This window comes from Orbicella faveolata, unplaced genomic scaffold (genome assembly GCF_042242905.1).
Source record: "Orbicella faveolata isolate gen_17 unplaced genomic scaffold, um_ofav_v1 contig_1, whole genome shotgun sequence".
Taxonomy (NCBI): domain Eukaryota; kingdom Metazoa; phylum Cnidaria; class Anthozoa; order Scleractinia; family Merulinidae; genus Orbicella; species Orbicella faveolata.
The window spans coordinates 15,157,161-15,175,946 of NW_028301536.1; the positions used below are offsets into that span (position 1 = coordinate 15,157,161).

General features: G+C 41.4%; 4 protein-coding genes and 1 long non-coding RNA gene across 7 annotated transcripts in view; 4 read left to right on the top strand and 1 right to left on the bottom strand.

Moving 5' to 3' along the window:
• The window catches only part of LOC110061253 (hemicentin-1-like), a 29,256-nt gene extending 17,969 nt beyond the window's left edge, over positions 1-11,287 (top strand). Inside the window, exon 15 of the mRNA XM_089291472.1 lies at positions 10,505-11,287. Within this exon, the coding sequence (XP_089147598.1) occupies positions 10,505-10,779 (275 nt within the window). The 3' untranslated portion in view covers positions 10,780-11,287. The remainder of the gene's footprint in view (positions 1-10,504) is intronic.
• LOC149118199 (fibroblast growth factor receptor-like 1) lies at positions 1,303-18,694 on the top strand. Of its 2 annotated transcripts, none has more exons than XM_089291498.1 (8): positions 1,303-1,940; positions 2,188-2,313; positions 5,015-5,296; positions 7,022-7,318; positions 7,776-8,153; positions 8,536-8,583; positions 15,668-15,800; positions 17,338-17,554. In XM_089291498.1, exons 2-8 carry the CDS (start codon positions 2,232-2,234, stop codon positions 17,411-17,413), a joined length of 1,296 nt encoding a protein of 431 aa, XP_089147624.1. In that variant the 5' UTR covers positions 1,303-1,940; positions 2,188-2,231; the 3' UTR covers positions 17,414-17,554. The 2 variants fall into 2 exon arrangements, with proteins under 2 accessions (XP_089147624.1, XP_089147626.1); XM_089291500.1 differs by lacking the exon at positions 17,338-17,554 and adding an exon at positions 18,505-18,694 and having other exon boundaries at positions 1,306-1,940.
• Positions 12,253-15,201, bottom strand: LOC149118200 (uncharacterized). Its single transcript, XR_016207845.1, has 2 exons — positions 14,972-15,201; positions 12,253-14,152 (listed from the first exon to the last, which is right to left on the bottom strand). It is a non-coding gene; the product is annotated as an uncharacterized LOC149118200 (long non-coding RNA).
• On the top strand, positions 13,901-14,991 carry LOC149118201 (uncharacterized). The gene is made up of 2 exons (XM_089291502.1): positions 13,901-14,092; positions 14,323-14,991. The coding sequence occupies exons 1-2, from the start codon at positions 13,901-13,903 to the stop codon at positions 14,518-14,520; spliced, it is 390 nt and encodes a 129-aa protein (XP_089147628.1). The 3' UTR covers positions 14,521-14,991.
• The window catches only part of LOC110061249 (fibroblast growth factor receptor 4-like), a 42,834-nt gene continuing 42,647 nt past the window's right edge, over positions 18,600-18,786 (top strand). For both annotated transcript variants that reach the window (XM_089291480.1, XM_089291489.1), the window contains exon 1: positions 18,600-18,786. In XM_089291480.1, the coding sequence (XP_089147606.1) occupies positions 18,660-18,786 (127 nt within the window). In that variant the 5' untranslated portion in view covers positions 18,600-18,659.

The following is an 18,786-nucleotide window of genomic DNA, read 5'->3' on the forward strand; positions in this document are numbered from 1 at the left end:
GGTCTTTTTCTTGTCAACAGGTGTTCAGTTATTTTTGCACGATACACTTGGCGTGGGTTACTTACAATGCGGATCAATTATCTTTTTAGACCAGTTAGATTTACGGTCGAGCCTCTATTAATTGACCACCCCTCAAAGTCCCGAAATTGTTGTCAGTAAAATACTGTAAATAGAAACCCTATTAACCGGCGACCTCTCTTGTATGGGCTCGGCCATTTTTTGGTCGTCCCGGGTTTTCTATTGTAATTACTCCTATTTATTAAGCGATCCCAAAAATTTTGTACGCGTAGTTTGATGCCCGGATGGTACTCCCTCGTAAGGGGTATGTGCGGCCCCAAAGGGTATGGTGTTTTAGCCGTTTTGGTCATAAATAGGGCATCAGTCAATTTTGGGAAGCGGGCCGCACACCCACCAACATGGAAATACATGCTAAATATTGTAATCTTTTGGAGACAATTTTCTTCTAAACGTTGTGATGAAGAAGGAACTGAAATTTGGGCAAATATTTTCTTTTGAATCTTTGGATATTAGTTATGCAAACAAATCGACTTTTTTCCGTTGATTTTGGATCCTTGCTTTGTCTGATGTCGCCCATTTCCATCTTGCTATGCAGGCTAACGGCTTGCCTAACTGGCTTAGATGCTGGGCTCTCTCGCTGTACGCGCTCAATCTATTCATAGCGTCCGAACACGAACCATTTGTATATCAATACAGTCAACTCTCTCTAAGACGGACACCATCGGAACCGGCCTTAGCTATCCGTCTCAGAGAGGTGTCCGACTTGTCGAGAGTCGACTTAACAGGATCCCAGGAATTTTAAGATAACCTGTGCACACTGAATACGCGTCTGTTTAAAGTTTGTTTTAAGTTATTTACTTGAACGAAACCTTCAAACCGGAACTAAAACATATTTATAAAATTGAATCTCTTGTCGTATTACAATCAATAGTTAAGGGGTTAACTAGAATCCAAACTGTGAACAGTACATTCTGCAAACGGTAACATAATCATCTTATGACTCAGGACTGTCTTTCGTGGCACCAAGTCAGTCTAAAAAGATGTCACATTCAGCACTTCACAAGTGTCCGTTGACGATTTCAAATTGTCCGTTGTCCGTCTTATGGAGGTGTCCGTCTTATAGAGAGTTTGGTCATGAGAAACGGCCGGGACCAGCATTAGGTGTCCGTCTTATAGAGGTGTCCGTTAAGAAAGAGTTGACTGTAGTATGCTTGGATAGTCTCCCGCGCAGACGTTGTTAGGCTTGTCACGCGTTCCTCCCCACGAACGTTCGTTCGGAGGAACGCGTGACAAGCCTAAGAACGTTTGCGTGGGAGGTTACTGCTTGGGGTGCTTTATCTAGAACGCCAGTACAAGTTCCGTCCTCCAGAGAATGGAACGGAAGCCAGTTTTAGTTCTATACGTCGCCAACAACTTCCGGCATTCGAAAACCGAAAAGATACCCCCATCAGCTTTTGGCCTCCCTTCCAGTGTCAACACAGAGGTTTATCGCCCGAGGCCGCCGAGAAGCTTTTCATCTGTACACTTAATGACCTTAATAAATCTATCTTTGGACAGTGGCCTGTCTGGACTTCCGGCTTGTTTCTTATCGATTCACGTATGAATGTTCAGTGTTCGTGATTTGAAGGAGGCTTTCTATTTCAATGCGTTGATGTACTCTCACAGTGAAGCTTATGAAGAAAGCGAACGTAAATTCAGGTCATTCAAATTCATGTCGTGAGTTTGCGTGTGGTATTTTTTTGCTGTAATACAACTTGGCGAAAAATTGTTTACAAGGTCATGAACACCACGAAGGGTTAGAGATATGCCGGAAGTGCCAGTCATACGTCAGCCGCCAGCTTCCCTCACTCAGTCCTGTTACTTCGAAGTACCTGTACAAGGCGCTGATGTTCTGTGTTGACACTAAATTACAGACTTAACAGGTAGGCTAGAAGACTTTGTAATAAGAGTACATTGTGAACTACGGTGCTAATCTGGATTTCTAGCTTCAATTCTTTCTAATTGATTCACGTATAGCCGGAGAACATAGCAGTGACATAGTGGCGTTCTTGTTTCGTTTTGTGAACTTGATTGAAATCAGAAAGAGATGTAGCAGATGTGGTCTGTAATCGTTATGTAGAACTCAAATTTGACCGCCCGACTCTCGATGTTCGCTTTCTTCATTCCAAGCAGGAAGAAGTTGAGCTGCTCATGCAAGGTCCAATTCTGGTGCGATGATTCTTCGTTTCTTGTCAATGGCGTCGTCGGTGGCCGTTCTGGTTCTTGTACTAATAAACGAAGCACAGCCATGCTCAGGTTTGTTAACTATGATACTCAGTTGAACCTTAAAGCCCGGCAGTCCGAAATTTTAACAGATTTTCAGCAAAAAGTCCAATTCAACCCTTTTAGAGAAATCTATCTTGGTTTGGAAATGCTAAGCGATTCCGAAACTCCCTTTGATTTTCTTGTTGACAAATTTTCCGAGCTGATGAGCATGCTAGAACTCGATATTAAAACCGGTTGGGCCTGGGGAGCCGCTGATTGTGTGCGGCTAAAGCTCGGAAAATACTAAAATAATTTTTGGAGTCGCTTGGCATTTCCAAACAATCATAGACTATACTCTCAGGGGGTTTTAAAAGCCTTTCCGTAGAAAATCTTTTGAAAATCTCAGATTGCTGGACATTTACTCAATTTCCCAAGCATATACCGTAAAATTCCGGTGTTATAAGCCTCCCCAGGAGCCTATTAAATGTAAGCCGCTACTTATAGCCCCTTCTGGAATCCAGATTTCTCGACTCCTCGAGACTTTGAACTTCCTCAGTGATGACTAGAACGAAAAGTCGTTTTCCTCCCGTCAGTCGAGCAATGTAATTTTGTCTTTGATTTCTCGAACTACCAAATTTTTCAAACCAATTCCCGTTTCCCTTGGAAGTTCAAAAAAGCCCCTCGCCCTTCCCGGATATAACTTTCCCGTTTATAAGCCCAGTCAAAACCTCTTGTGAAGTTGTACGAGTCCCGGTCCAGGGTGATAACCGGCATTTTTGGTAACCTCTAATCGATAAAAGCGCAATTAGGAGACCATGCAACTCATTCGCTTGTTGTCTTTGTTCGCTTGAAACGCGATCGCTGTCAAATTTCAAACCAATTTTTTTTAATTGCTTGGTGTCAATTTTGCCTAACTAAGCGTTTGCGCCTTTCTACTCCTTAAAAAATGAAAATGTTATCATGTTTGAAGTACCATGGGTAACCCCAAAAAGTAGGCAGTTACGGTTGAGAACCGCATGTGGCTTCCATGGCGATAACGTTTGGTCTCAATTGCTTTTATGAAAGCGAGTTGTTAAGACACCTTAGAAAAGCCGTTTATTTCGTAATATATTCCAACATCTAACCTATGTGAAAACCAAATATCTTCAATAATTTTTTATCAATCCTTGGGAGAAGTCAACAAGGTTTGTCAAAATTGCTACTTTGATTTAAATGTATCGTGCGTGGACACAATAGCGAATAGAGTAGTATATTTACTGCTTATAGAGAAATTATGTCAGGTAAGGTAGAGTAAGCTAGATTAACCGATGAATGTTGTGCTGTTCTTCCCTCCAAACGGTGGTAGATACGGGAAGCGACGACCCGAAGATTCTCAGTGATATTTAAATTTCCTTGTCCACTCTCTCTTCAGCGGAAATGCCATAGCGATACTTTATCGTCTGAGCTCAGCATGACGCATTTCCGTTTCCGTTTGCGTTTGTAACAGTTGCTTTGAATATATTCTTTGTCTAAAACATCGAAAGTTTAAGTAAACAATATGATCCTTAAACTACAGGTTTTTGGCTCTCGCTATTTTTATTTTTCCAGAGGAAAGAACTGCTTGACGTCTCTCATTGACCTTTCTCGATTACTTCGCGCGAGTGGAAATCTAATAGATGACTGAGAAAACCAGGGAGGAAATAGAAGGGGAAAGAGAGATGGGAAGACACGCCACTTCACCGCTTGTTGCTTAATTTTTCCGACGCTTTGCTTTTTTTTTTTTCGGAAAACTAAGGAAAAGAAATAAACTACTGTCAGTCTAGAAATGATGCAGTAACTTCCGATCTTACATTGTTCTTCTATTTCACTGTCAGTTTCCTGACTGAAATCAGACTCGTACCCAGTCGGTGTTTGCGTGTAAGTGGTGTTTTTTTTTTCACGATAGGTGGTGAAATTGGGGGGTTGGGGCGAGCTTAAGACCCAAAGATTGGACCCAAGGGAGAGTTGTGGTACAAGAGAAGTTACAGGAATGGTCGACTGAAGAATTATCCCCTTTCCAGATTCAATAACATTTGTCTTGTGCCTTGTTTCACTCACTCGCATTCAACCCTCCCTCACGCTAACATCAAATATATGACATCCGGGTACTAGTCTGTGTCCAACTCGAGTACAGTTGGACTCCTGCTGACGAAACTGTCCCGGGTGGACATTTCCTCAATGTTTAAGATAGCCACAAAAAGAAAAACACTGCCCTACAAAGGCATGTTTTCTGGGCCGACCGTTTTACGGGTGGCTGCTGCATCGATGCGTGTAAGGCTCTTCAGATAAGTGTCGTTTTAGAGCTCAAGTGGCTCAAATAAGCGCCGGGTGACATGGCCCCAAGATAAGAAGGTAAGCAAGAAAGCAAGTACCGGTAGGCAGACATCTGTGGTAGGAAGGAAGGAATGAAGGAACGAAGGAAAGAACAGGAGCTCAAGAGCTCAGTCAAGTTTCTGTATTCCAGTTTTTGATTCGGCAAGCATTTTGCGGGATCCTGGTTGACTCAATTTTCTAAACCAGACTGTTTTGTGGGATTTTATGTCTGGAATTAAATGCGTTTACAAGTAAAATTGTCAACTCCCAAGACAAACCTGCTCAACATAAAGAAGCATAGGAGTGAAAATGAAAGGCGGTTTGCCTATTCCACAGACGAGATTTAAAGAACCCTCAACCTGTGACTTCTAAAACAATAGTTACTATGTATATATGTCTTATCAGTGTTGTTTTCTTTCAGTTCCTGACATCCGTGATAAGACGGGAAACGTGCCTAAGACTGTTGACGTCATCGCAGGAAAGGATGTTCGACTTACTTGCCGGGTTAAAGAAAATGGTGTAATCACGTCTTGGCTAAAGAATAACAAGACAATTAGTCCATCGGACCATCCGAGGATGAGACTCAAGTCGAACCAATATTTAAAGATAAAGAGGGTTCAAAAAGACGATGTTGGATTTTACACGTGTGTAGCTGAGAATGACTGCGGAAGAAACTTCTACAGTATGCAGCTTTTAGTTGGAAGTGAGTTAACAATATAATATTAAAGTAGGCCTGGACCTTACTAGCAGCTCGTTCAAACGATCACCTCGTTATCACCTCGGTTTTGGTCTGAGATACACATTCAGTCGGTTATTTTCTTAAGCATGATTGTATGCGCAAGAGGTCACTAACCATTTCGAAACATTCAAACAGAATGATCTAAACATTTTGTTTTTTCACTTGGGCATAACTGGGTGGGTGAACGCCACACTAGAGTTGTTGAATTCATTAACGAATCCCGCGTTTGAGTTTCAATAATTTACATTTACATTTCATTTTTACATTTAATCTTTAAACACGGTTTAAAAATTCGTCAGCTTAAAAGCCTAATATAAGCTGTAGAACGCGCTTTCAGCTGACAAAGTTCGATGATGACAAGTTTTGACTTTACCAGTATTGGGGACCAACGCCTGCTCTACCGTCGCTACATTGTATTAATTGCTTCCTTGCAAGGGATTTTTTTCCGGAGGGGGACTACCATATGAAAAGGACGGGTGGTCCTCGTCGGAAATTATTAAAAGAACCCCTAAGAGGTACCAAGATTCTGTTTTGTGGGCGTGGCTTGAAATAATTTTTCATCCCTAAGAGGTACCAATTCTAAAACAGTACATTCTCTATTTTTCAATTCCCTATAACTCACTCTGTTTGCCCCCACATTTTGCATAAACTATTGTTGTGAAATACACTTGGGAGGTCTGCATATTCCCAAGAGCATTTCATAACAATAGTTTATGCAAAATTTGGGGGGCAAACAGAGTGAATTATGGGCAATTGGAAAATAGAGAATTAGCTCCCCTCATATCTTTTTCTGTTCAATACCCTTTAAGATACCTCGAAAGCTCCTGCGGTGAACGTTTTTGAGGCTGAACACCCTAAGGGATACCAAGACCGCCTTTTTAACCCCTGAAAGGTAGGACGAGCACCCCCCCGGTCCTTTTTACATGGGAGTCTTTTCCTAAGGATTTCTTTCCCGGAGGGTGCAGTGTTTCCGGCAGCCAACAGTTGTTAATTGGAGAACTAGAAAAATACCCTACGTAACTGGCTCTAGAATCAGATGAAATTGTTGTGATCTCTTTTAAGCTTGATTTTGCGGCAGGCAAAAGTATTTTTGTTCCAAACGCAACCGTTATGTCGCCATTCACTTTTCAATTAATTTTATTCGGGTTTTCTTAAAGTCCAACGCGGAAAACACATCGAAATTCAACGTCAGGTAAGATTAATGTTCTCTCTCAGTTCTGAGTGAATTATTTTATTATAGCAATTTTTTCAGATAATTGTCATTGTGGCCCATTCAACTCGAAGGCTGGTATCCATAGGGGCCCCTGTAAATATAAAATTAATTAAATATATACTAAAAATCTATCTACAGCATTGATTAAATTATACATTAGAAATATAAGAATCTAAGAATACATTTATAAAACTAATATTACAATTTAAAATTACAATTTAAATCTTCTAAAAAATTGTGATGTGAATAGAAAGGTTCTTGGTCGGCGGCAGAAGGTCTGTATGTTTGCAGCGTTAACCATATTTTCAGGAAGTTCATTTTAAATAGGCATACAACGCACCAGTCATGCACGAATTCGAAATAGACTGCTCACACTAATGCCTGGTAGTGTGCGCTAACTCGGCCAATCAGATGTCTGCATTTGCATAAGTGTACTAGTAGGATTCTACTAATCGAGGTTATTCACTACTCGTCAGCTGCTCCGAAATTCACAGTTCCACCTCATAGACTATCACACAGCGTCCTGACAGTACCAGTCGGCAACTCAGTGAAGCTGGACTGTTCTGCTGATGGGCATCCCCGTCCTACCGTGACATGGTATAAAGACGGGACGCGGTTTCTGGAGAGAAAAGGTGGAAGCAGAATCTACTTGGGTCGGTTTACACTCTTGCTAAATATGAAGGACTTAGTACCGACTGACACCGGGAAGTATACCTGTAATGTGAGCAACGCGTATGGATGGATCAACCATACTTATTATGTGGATGTTCATGGTAAGATTTACGTTCTGGATAGACTATAAGTGGTCTGTCACTTCCCTTAGCTGTCTTTCCCGTGTGTCTTTGAGCTACTATTTCTTACCAAATTTCGTGGAGGTTGAAAAAATGAAAAAACAAGTCCAGTGTATAACATTACCCCGGGAAAACTGGGTATCATGGCTAAAAATTACTCGAAAGGGGTTATCTTGGGAATGACTCGAGCTTAACTGGCTCTCTCAGCCTTCATCCTCTCCTGTTATGATTACTTTACTAGTCAGGTTATTACATTACCCATGGCCACTTTTTTGTTTCTAGTTTGACAAGCATTATAGTTATTGCTTTTGCCGCTTTTAAGGGCGGTGCCCGCTATATTACTGATAGTGAGCACCAAGAGTGTAGTAATTCATTTTCGCTTTTAAGTTACAAGTTCAAAGGTACGTGACATTAAAGTTAACCTCTTTAACTCTCTTAGAACGAGCTAGAGCTGAGCCAGTGGTTCTGCCGATGGATAACGTGACGGTTTATGAGGGCGAAAACGCCACTTTATTGTGTAAAGCGTTAAGTGATTCGATGTCTCATTTCCAGTGGCTGCGATGGTATTCATCTCCTTCAAACGGTACGACCAACAGTACAATCGAACATCCACACTACGAAGTTATCAAACAGAACGCACAAGATTCAAACCAACATTTAGTTTTGCCACAAACCAACGACAAGTTTGATTTCCATGGAATGAAGCTGACTTTGGTTAATGTAACAAAGAAGGACGAAGGAAAATACACTTGCATTGTGGGAAATGCGGCGGGTTACGCCGTGGAGCTGGCCTACATCATTGTTTACAGACTGAACGGTAAGTAATCATTGCTAATTCTAAATAAGTAGCACAGTTTTCTCACTTTCGGAATTCTTTTGGCTTTTTTCTGCCTTCTGAGAAGATCCTAGGCATGGGTCAAAGAGTAAAGCAATATTAATAGAAAAACGAAACAGTGAAGAAGTCGCAAGCGCATTACCCGGACCAAAATTGGGCAAGATTAAAGAGGATTACGGAAAGCATGTGGAAAGAACCAAGTTTGGGTGTTCATTACGTAGCTGAAATGATTATTCCATTTTAATGTAATTTCCTGAGTCAAAGAGTGAATATGAGAATCTGATGCAGGTTTTTCTTGGCTAAATATTTTACCCACGATTATACGATCCATATGGTTTGATTTACTTTTTATCATGTTAAACAGACAAACAAGAACAAAATGTCCCGCAGAGGAACGAAAATGCCACGAATGGTAAGTACAAAAATCAAACATCAATTAATCAAGTTGAACTTTTACTGCTGAAAACTCATTACCCGCGGCTGGATACTCCTACTGACAGCAGAAGTGTTGATAGAAAATAATTGCTGCGGAGCGAGCGTAGCGAGCGAGCAGCGACATAATCAGGATTTAAGAAGAATGTATAGAAGGGGGTACGAATTCTCGAATTCATCACTTTTTACCAGAATGCATTGCAGTTAACCAGACTGCACTGCGCCACTTTTACCGGAGTGCATTGCGCCTCGAACAACAAGAGGATGTCATACTCGTCGAGCCGTCGTCCTTTTTCGCGTGGATTCCACTGAGAAAGTTTGCTCTGATTTACCTGTAAAGCGATGTGAAGGAGATCGTGCTTGACTTTTACAACTCTTGCTATGCGGTATGTGAAAGTTTGTAAATCTGGACGATTAATTGTGACATCTTAATCTTAGTATGTCATTTCTCAGCAGTCTCGCCTCCTTCGTCGAATTCTTAAATGAAGAGAAATCGTCGTTACTAAAGCCTGTAGAATAATTAAAACAAACGAAAACCGTGGAACACGCTGATTTCATATATGCTGCAATCTATTCCTTTTCATCGAAACATGAATTTAAGCTAAAGCTTGAGCATTTTCACACATCGCGATGAACACGTTCTCGACACAGTCTGTCAAGTTCTAGAGATATTTGATGCGTACCAGTACAGAATTTATAAGTTAGATTTCTGCTCCTACAATTTCCACATCTTTCGATTTTCGCGATCTGGTAAAGGGGAGGCTGATGTGTATCGTTTTATGTCCAAACATATATCAGATAACAATGTGCTTTTTTGTCTCGATCCTTTGTCACACCTCGCCATCGATGCGTCATCATGCATGAAGTTGATGCATACAAGGACAGATTTTAAGTGACACCACGATTTAACACTACTTTGAGAAATAACAGTTAATTTAAGTCTTGAAACGCGCAGATAGCTGAATCACGGCATTAAATATGTCACTATCAACAGAATGTGCCGCAGCATTACTATCTTTTAGATACCCTAGTAATACATGGACGCGCGTAGATCTGGGATTTCTCTTCGAGTGTTCAACTCGATATCACAAGAAGAGAATTCCATATCTGCAAGCTACCACGTGTTATTTTGAATATTTTATAGCAGAGCCCCATACCTTAGAAAATTTGGTAACCCATCGATCTAAAAAATTCTGGTTGTCACGTGACTGTCCGCACCTACGTACACACGCCAAGCCCAATACCTTGAAAAATAAGAGAGTAGTACCATTACCATAGGTACATCTTTGATACTAGGCATCCATCGTTAACTGACAGCTGTCAAAACAAAGTATCCGCTGGCCAGTATCACATGACCATATAGCGGGCTCAGGCTCAGAGCTCATGAAGGTCGCGTGTTTGAAGTACTGGTTTTCGATTGAATCACAGGCTCAAGTCATGTTATTACTCTGGGAGAGAACGAGGGAGTACGTGCAAAGGCAAAATTTCAGCGCAAATTAATCCCTGGCGCGCTGTTTACTTTTCTTCTCACATGTTTTTCGCACAATCATCGCTTGGAAAGTCCCTGATATATTGCGTACGTAATATATCAATCTTGGTGACGCTTATTGGGTATTGGTTGCTCAGTTTTAACCGGAAAAAATAGCTAAACCACACGTTGAACAATTACATTTTCTCAGTTGATAATTTTTGAGTTTCTGATCCAAGAAAAACAAATCCTCTTTTCCCTTTATGGTTATTATTGCAATCGGGTGCTCCGCGTTTAGGCTAAGCTGATTCTATATATTAAACATACTAATAACGCGTTTTTGACGATTTTCCGAAGATTTCCGACCACTTTCCGAAGATATCAATGTCCGGCAAACAACGAAGATAACCGAACATTTTACTATTTTGAACAGTTATGCCGACCGTCAGTGCTCAGAAAGAAGAGAAGCTTGGGACGAAGTCAGCTAGGGCCAGTAAAATCCAGCACCCTGATATCTTGATCGGAATGTTGGCTGCCGTGATTGTTCTGGCGTTAATTGTGGTCGGTGTATGTTACTGGCAGGCCAAGAAGGCTCGTGCGTCTTTGTTGACCGCGAATAGTCGCCGACCTGAGATCGACTCTCTCCGAGCGAAGTACGAAGTGCAAAATGAGTACGTTGTGGTGCCAGACTATAACAGAAGCGTATAAAGAGGTCAAGACATAAATTTTCTTCAAAGTTTTTTTCACATTTCTTATAAAACTAGCCCTATAGAAGGTGTTTGGTCTGTTCTAATATGGCTTGGGTTTTGTTTCTCGTTTTCTCTCAGGTGCATATTTATTTCTCCCAATGTATTTGTGTAACCTTATAGTGCAGTAGACCAGATACCAGATTTTAACAGAAAGGTATAAATAGGTCAACATTCGGCAAAGAGACTTGATGACGTGGATTGAAGATGCTGGGTGCAAGAATTGTTACTTGTGCACAAGCTAACAGGAAATCGAGTGTGTTTTAGGTATTGAGGACGTGCTGTTATCTACTAGAAACCCTGTGTAATTTTTCTCTAATTTTGATTTTGTAATTTGTATACATAACATTTTTAAATCAACAAGAATTGTAGTTCAGATTTTATAGTTGTAAAAGTAATTAGTGCCACCAATTAAAGTGAGAAACACGATAACGATTGACACTCAAATAAAGTTTACTACTATTATCACATTTAAATTCTCTTGAGAGATTTTCACACTTCTTGTATAACTCGCCTTGAAAGAAGTTGGTTTGTCGGTCGGTCCTACTCTGTTCTGTTATTTTTTTTTTCTTGGTCTTTTTCTTGTCAACAGGTGTTCAGTTATTTTTGTACGATACACTTGGCGTGGATTACTTTACAGTGCGGGTCAATTGTATTGTTATCTTTTTAGACCAGTTAGATTTACGGTCGAGCCTCTATTAATTGACCACCCCTCAAAGTCCCGAAATTGTTGTCAGTAAAATACTGTAAATAGAAACCCTATTAACCGGCGACCTCTCTTCTACGGGCTTGGCCTTTTTTTGATCGTCCCGGGTTTTCTATTGTAATTACTCCTATTTATTTAGCGGTCCCAAAAATTTTGTACGCGTAGTTTCATGCCCGGAGGTACTCCCTTATAAGGGGTATGTGCGGCCCCAAAGGTATAGTTTTTCAGCCGTTTTGGTCATAAATAGGGCATCAGTTGATTTTGGGAAGCAGGCCGCACACCTCCACCAACATGGAAATGCATGCTAAATATTGTAATCTCTTGGACACAAGTTTCTTCTAAACGTTGTGATGAAGGAACTGAAATTTGGGCAAATATTTTCTTTTGAATCTTTGGGTATTAGTTACGCAAACAAATCGACTTTTTTCCGTTGATTTTGGATCCTCGCTTTCCGTGATGTCGCCCATTTCCATCTTGCTATGCAGGCTAACGGCTCGGCCAACTGGCTTAGACGCTGGGCTTTCTCGCTGTACGCGCTCAATATATTCAGAGCGTCTGAACACGAACCATTTGTATATCAATACAGTCAACTCTCTCTAAGACGGACACCATCGGGACCGGCCTCAGCTGTCCGTCTCAGAGAGGTGTCCGGCTTGTAGAGAGTCAACGTAACATGACCCCAGGAATTTTAAGATAATGCTGAACCTGTGCACAGTGAATACGCGTCTGTTTAAAGTTTGTTTTAAGTTATTTACTTGAACGAAACCTTCAAACAGGAACTAAAACATATTTATAAAATTGAATCTCTTGTCGTATTACAATCAATAGTTAAAGGGTTAACTAGAATCCAAACTTTGAACAAGACATTCTACAAACGGTAACATAATCATCTTATGACTCAGGACTGTCTTTCGTGGCACCAAGTCAGTCTAAAAAGATGTCACATTCAGCACTTCACAAGTGTCCGTTGACGATTTCAAATAGTCCGTTGTCCGTCTTATGGAGGTGTCCGTCTTATAGAGAGTTTGGTTATGAGAAACGGTCGGGACCAGCATTAGGTGTCCGTCTTATAGAGGTGTCCGTTAAGAAAGAGTTGACTGTAGTATGCTTGGATAGCCTCCCGCGCAGACGTTGTTAGGCTTGTCACGCATTCCTCCCCACGAACGTTCGTTCGGAGGAACGCGTGACAAGCCTAAGAACGTTTGCGTGGGAGGTTACTGCTTGGGGTGCTTTATCTAGAACGCCAGTACAAGTTCCGTCCTCCAGAGAATGGAACGGAAGCCAGTTTTAGTTCTGTACGTCGCCAACAACTTCCGGCATTCGAAAACCGAAAAGATACCCCCATCAGCTTTTGGCCTCCCTTCCAGTGTCAACACAGAGGTTTATCGCCCGAGGCCGCCGAGAAGCTTTTCATCTGTACACTTAATGACCTTAATAAATCTATCTTTGGACAGTGCCCTGTCTGGACTTCCGGGTTGTTTCTTATCGATTCACGTGTGAATGTTCAGTGTTCGTGATTTGAAGGAGGCTTTCTATTTCAATGCGTTGATGTACTCTCACAGTGAAGCTTATGAAGAAAGCGAACGTAAATTCAGGTCATTCAAATTCATGTCGTGAGTTTGCGTGTGGTATTTTTTTGCTGTAATACAACTTGGCGAAAAATTGTTTACAAGGTCATGAACACCACGAAGGGTTAGAGGTATGCCGGGAGTGTCAGTCATACGTCAGCCGCCAGCTTCCCTCACTCAGTCCAGTTACTTCGAAGTACCTGTACAAGGCGCTGATGTTCTGTGTTGACACTAAATTAGAGAGTTAAAGGGAATGTAAACCCAAAAAATGCTATTTTGGGGACCACATAGTCGTTTAGTACATACATGACATCTGCCAAATCTGTAGATCTTTTGTTCACTTTAGCCCGTTTTTACGTTGAAAAACCGCTTCAAAGTTCTAAACATCCGCCATCTTGAGTTGCTCAATCTTGCAAATGACGTCACGGGTGGACCTTTAGTTACGGGAAGTCAAAGGTCTTTCTTGAACACGTTGAGAAATTCTTGGTTTTCAGCTGACGTCATAAGCTTATGCAAATTAGGTTTCCGCCATGTTTGTGCCCATGCGAGGTGTTTCTCGTGGGAAAACATCACATCTTCATAATGGTAAAACGCTGTGTCGTTCAGTTTTGCAGTAATTCGAACAAAACAGGCCATACTATGCATAAGTTTCCAAAAGACGCTAATTTGAGGCGGCAGTGGGTAAAATTTGTTCAAGGCGGAAATCGAGCCTAGTGAAAAGGGCCGATTTCGTAGAGCCGACGGAGCATTCGGTTATTTGCAACATTCATTTTTCTCCGGATTGTTACGAAAAAAGTTTCATCGTAGAAATGGGGCTGAGAAAGCAAAGTCCTTTACTTTCTGGTGCTGCACCGACGATACAGTCTCCAGCAGCAACAAATTCTTGCGACAAGCGAAAGCGGCCTATCCAAAATGAAGGCAGCGAACAACCGGAAATGGCTGACAGTGCCGATAAAAGGCCTAGACGAAGTAGAGCTCTTCAAAAGCTTGAGGTTAATAGGGTAAGTAGTCAACCACTTTATCTGCTATTCTTCGCAACACTCTGCTTCCCTTGAGAAACCCTGCAAAGAAACAGCAGCAGAGCAATATGTGTCACGCTTTGCACATCATTGAGTAACTAGAAAGGTAATTACGGCAAACCACGTTTGTGTCTTTGTATATGTTAAGCCCATTGCTGTAACATATTTTCAATAATTATGATGTAAATTAGCAACCTTCTTATCCCTCACAGGGTCGGTGGCTTCAACCCAGTATACGTGGTGCCAAAATCGGCTGGAAAGGTGCTTCGGATCTTGTTTACAGCACAAGATGGCAGCGCAACTCGGACATGTTTACCAAGATAACCCCAGCACCAACGAACAAGCTGCCGATAGGCAATGTATCGAAATCTCCTACACGAAAAATACAGAGAAATAACTATCTTCACTAGTATAGTATTAAAATAAAACCAGTTACGGCAGAGGTAAATCTGACAATTGAACCGCGATAGTTAAAACAAAAGTAAACATACTCGTTTCCTGTGTGATCTGCGCCGTGCTGCTGCCTGAATGCGTAATAAGTAGTTTCCAAGCACCCAAACATCAAGACAGGTTGACTGAAATCCTGGATGCTCGGTAATACATTTCATTTGTATTTCTGGCCTCTCATTTTCTACTTTTTGCCAGACATGTCCGATTTCAGCGCAGCAAACACTTTCGTGAGCAGTCGGCATTTGCTGACATACTTGACACTCGCACCTTTTAATGCACCCAAGAAAGGTCGGGTAAAAGACTACAGCAAAACTTGGTGAGCTTCTATCTGTGTGGTAATCTGACTATGTGCCGGCTTCAATTCATGCTCATCTGCTAAAAATGTAATTTAATTGCAAAATGATTAAATACCAGTCTGTGTTTCCAAGAAGGTCTGAGTTGTTGTCATCTGGTTCTGGGCTGGCTCCTTGTTGATCGTTTTGTCGGACCCTTCGTGGCTCAAATTGATACGGACGAGGCCCAGATTGTTCCACAGCTACAACTGAATTTTCTACAACACTATCATACAAATTCACCAAATTTGAATCGCTGTCATCCGATAAAAGATCCTCCGAGCTACTCCCACTTTCCCGATCCGCCATAGAATTCTCATATGGAATCCCTATTGCGCAATGTTTGTGTTGCACCGCTTACGTCACGGCAGATGGCTATTGTTTTCACCGGAAGTGGATTTTTTCTCGTAAAAGCTGTTTTTCTTCTTAACGAAACCGAAACGAGCAAAATAAATGCCAAATTCGTTTTCTTCGTTGCTGTTTGCGTCGAATAAGAAAAACTTGTATTTTTGGGTTTACATGCCCTTTAACAGGTAGGCTAGAAGACTTTGTAATAAGAGTACACTGTGAACTACAGTGCTTATCTGGATTTCTAGCCTCAATTCTTTCTAACTGATTCACGTATAGCCGGAGAACATAGCAGTGACATAGTGGCGTTCTTGTTTTGTTTTGTGAACTGTGATTGAAATCAGAAAGAAATGTAGCAGATGTGGTATGTAATCGTTACGTAGAACTCAAATTTGACCGCCCGACTCTCGATGTTCGCTTTCTTCAGTTCCAAGCAGGAAGAAGTTGAGCTGCTCATGCAAGGTCCAATTCTGGAGCGATGATTCTACGTTTCTTGTCAATGGCGTCGTCGGTGGTCGTTCTGGTTCTTGTACTAATAAACGAAGTACAGCCATGCTCAGGTTTGTTAACTATGATACTCAGTTGAACCTTAAAGCCCGGCAGTCCGAAATTTTAACAGATTTTCAGCAAAAAGTCCAATTCAACCCTTTTAGAGAAATCTATGTTGGTTTGGAAATGCTAAGCGATTCCGAAACTCCCTTTGATTTTCTTGTTGACAAATTTTCCGAGCTGATGAGCATGCTAGAACTCGATATTAAAACCGGTTGGGCCTGGGGAGCCGCTGATTGTGTGCGGCTAAAGCTCGGAAAATACTAAAATAATTTTTGGAGTCGCTTGGCATTTCCAAACAATCATAGACTATACTCTCAGGGGGTTTTAAAAGCCTTTCCGTAGAAAATCTTTTGAAAATCTCAGATTGCTGGGCATTTACTCAATTTTCCAAGCATATACCGTAAAATTCCGGTGTTACAAGCCTCCCCAGGAGCCTATTAAATGTAAGCCGCTACTTATAGCCCCTTCTGGAATCCAGATTTCTCGACTCCTCGAGACTTTGAACTTCCTCAGTGATGACTAGAACGAAAAGTCGTTTTCCTCCCGTCAGTCGAGCAATGTAATTTTGTCTCTGATTTCTCGAACTACCAAATTTTTCAAACCAATTCCCGTTTCCCTTGGAAGTTCAAAAAAGCCCCTCGCCCTTCCCGGATATAACTTCCCCGTTTATAAGCCCAGTCAAAACCCCTTGTGAAGTTGTACGAGCCCCGGCCCAGGGTGATAACCGGCATTTTTGGTAACCTCTAATCGATAAAAGCGCAATTAGGAGACCATGCAACTCATTCGCTTGTTGTCTTTGTTCGCTTGAAACGCGATCGCTGTCAAATTTCAAACCAATTTTTTTTAATTGCTTGGTGTCAAGTTTGCCTAACTAAGCGTTTGCGCCTTTCTACTCCTTAAAAAAATGAAAATATTATCATGTTTGAAGTACCATGGGTAGCCCCAAAAAATAGGCAGTTACGGTTGAGAACCGCATGTGGCTTCCATGGCGATAACGTTTGGTCTCAATTGCTTTTATGAAAGCGAGTTGTTTAGACACTTTAGAAAAGCCGTTTATTTCGTAATATATTCCAACATCTAACCTATGTGAAAACCAAATATCTTCAATAATTTTTTATCAATCCTTGGGAGAAGTCAACAAGGTTTGTCAAAATTGCTACTTTGATTTAAATGTATCGTGCGTGGACACAATAGCGAATAGAGTAGTATATTTACTGTTTATAGAGAAATTATGTCAGACAAGGTAGAGTAAGCTAGATTAACCGATGAATGTTGTGCTGTTCTTCCCTCCAAACGGTGGTAGATACGGGAAGCGACGACCCGAAGATTCTCAGTGATATTTAAATTTCCTTGTCCACTCTCTCTTCAGCGGAAATGCCATAGCGATACTTTATCGTCTGAGCTCAGCATGACGCATTTCCGTTTCCGTTTGCGTTTGTAACAGTTGCTTTGAATATATTCTTCGTCTAAAACATCGAAAGTTTAAGTAAACAATATGATCCTTAAACTACAGGTTTTTGGCTCTCGCTATTTTTATTTTTCCAGAGGAAAGAGCTGCTTGACGTCTCTCATTGACCTTTCTCGATTACTTCGCGCGAGTGGAAATCTAATAGATGACTGAGAAAACCAGGGAGGAAATAGAAGGGGAAAGAGAGATGGGAAGACACGCCACTTCACCGCTTGTTGCTTAATTTTTCCGACGCTTTGCTTTTTTTTTTTCGGAAAACTAAGGAAAAGAAATAAACTACTGTCAGTCTAGAAATGATTCAGTGACTTCCGATCTTACATTGTTCTTCTATTTCACTGTCAGTTTCCTGACTGAAATCAGACTCGTACCCAGTCGGTGTTTGCGTGTAAGTGGTGTTTTTTTTTTTTCACGATAGGTGGTGAGATTGGGGGGTTGGGGCGAGCTTAAGACCCAAAGATTGGACCCAAGGGAGAGTTGTGGTACAAGAGAAGTTACAGGAATGGTCGACTGAAGAATTATCCCCTTTCCAGATTCAATAACATTTGTCTTGTGTCTTGTTTCACTCACTCGCATTCAACCCTCCCTCACGCTAACATCAAATATATAACATCCGGGTACTAGTCTTTGTCCAACTCGAGTACAGTTGGACTCCCGCTGACGAAACTGTCCCGGGCGGACATTTCCTCAATGTTTAAGGTAGCCACAAAAAGAAAAACACTGCCCTACAAAGGCATGTTTTCTGGGCCGACCGTTTTACGGGTGGCTGCTGCATCGATGCGTGTAAGGCTCTTCAGATTAGTATCGTTTTAGAGCTCAAGTGGCTCAAATAAGCGCCGGGTGACATGGCCCCAAGATAAGAAGGTAAGCAAGAAAGCATGTACCGGTAGGCAGACATCTGTGGTAGGAAGGAAGGAATGAAAGAACGAAGGAAAGAACAGGAAGCTCAAGAGCTCAGTCAAGTTTCTGTATTCCAGTTTTTGATTCGGCAAGCATTTTGCGGGATCCTGGTTGACTCAATTTTCTAAACCAGACTGTTTTGTGGGATTTTATGTCTGGAATTAAATGCGTTTACAAGTAAAATTGTCAACTCCCAAGACAAACCTGCTCAACATAAAGAAGCATAGGAGTGAAAATGAAAGGCGGTTTGCCTATTCCACAGATGAGATTTAAAGAACCCTCAACCTGTGACTTCTAAAACAATAGTTACTATGTATATATGTCTTATCAGTGTTCTTTTCTTTCAGTTCCTGACATCCGTGATAAGACGGGAAACGTGCCTAAGACTGTTGATGCCATCGCAGGAAAGGATGTTCGACTTACTTGCCGGGTTAAAGAAAATGGTGTAATCACGTCTTGGCTAAAGAATAACAAGACAATTAGTCCATCGGACCATCCGAGGATGAGACTCAAGTCGAACCAATATTTAAAGATAAAGAGGGTTCAAAAAGACGATGTTGGATTTTACACGTGTGTAGCTGAGAATGACTGCGGAAGAAACTTCTACAGTATGCAGCTTTTAGTTGGAA

Coding starts and splice junctions, on each gene's coding strand:
- LOC149118199 (XM_089291498.1), top strand. CDS start 2,232: ATGATTCTTCGTTTCTTGTCAATGGCGTCGTCGGTGGCCGTTCTGGTT. Junction 8,154..8,535: donor CATTGTTTACAGACTGAACG/GTAAGTAATCAT, acceptor CATGTTAAACAG/ACAAACAAGAACAAAATGTC. Junction 8,584..15,667: donor GAACGAAAATGCCACGAATG/GTAAGTACAAAA, acceptor CGCTTTCTTCAG/TTCCAAGCAGGAAGAAGTTG.
- LOC149118201 (XM_089291502.1), top strand. CDS start 13,901: ATGGGGCTGAGAAAGCAAAGTCCTTTACTTTCTGGTGCTGCACCGACG. Junction 14,093..14,322: donor AAAAGCTTGAGGTTAATAGG/GTAAGTAGTCAA, acceptor TATCCCTCACAG/GGTCGGTGGCTTCAACCCAG.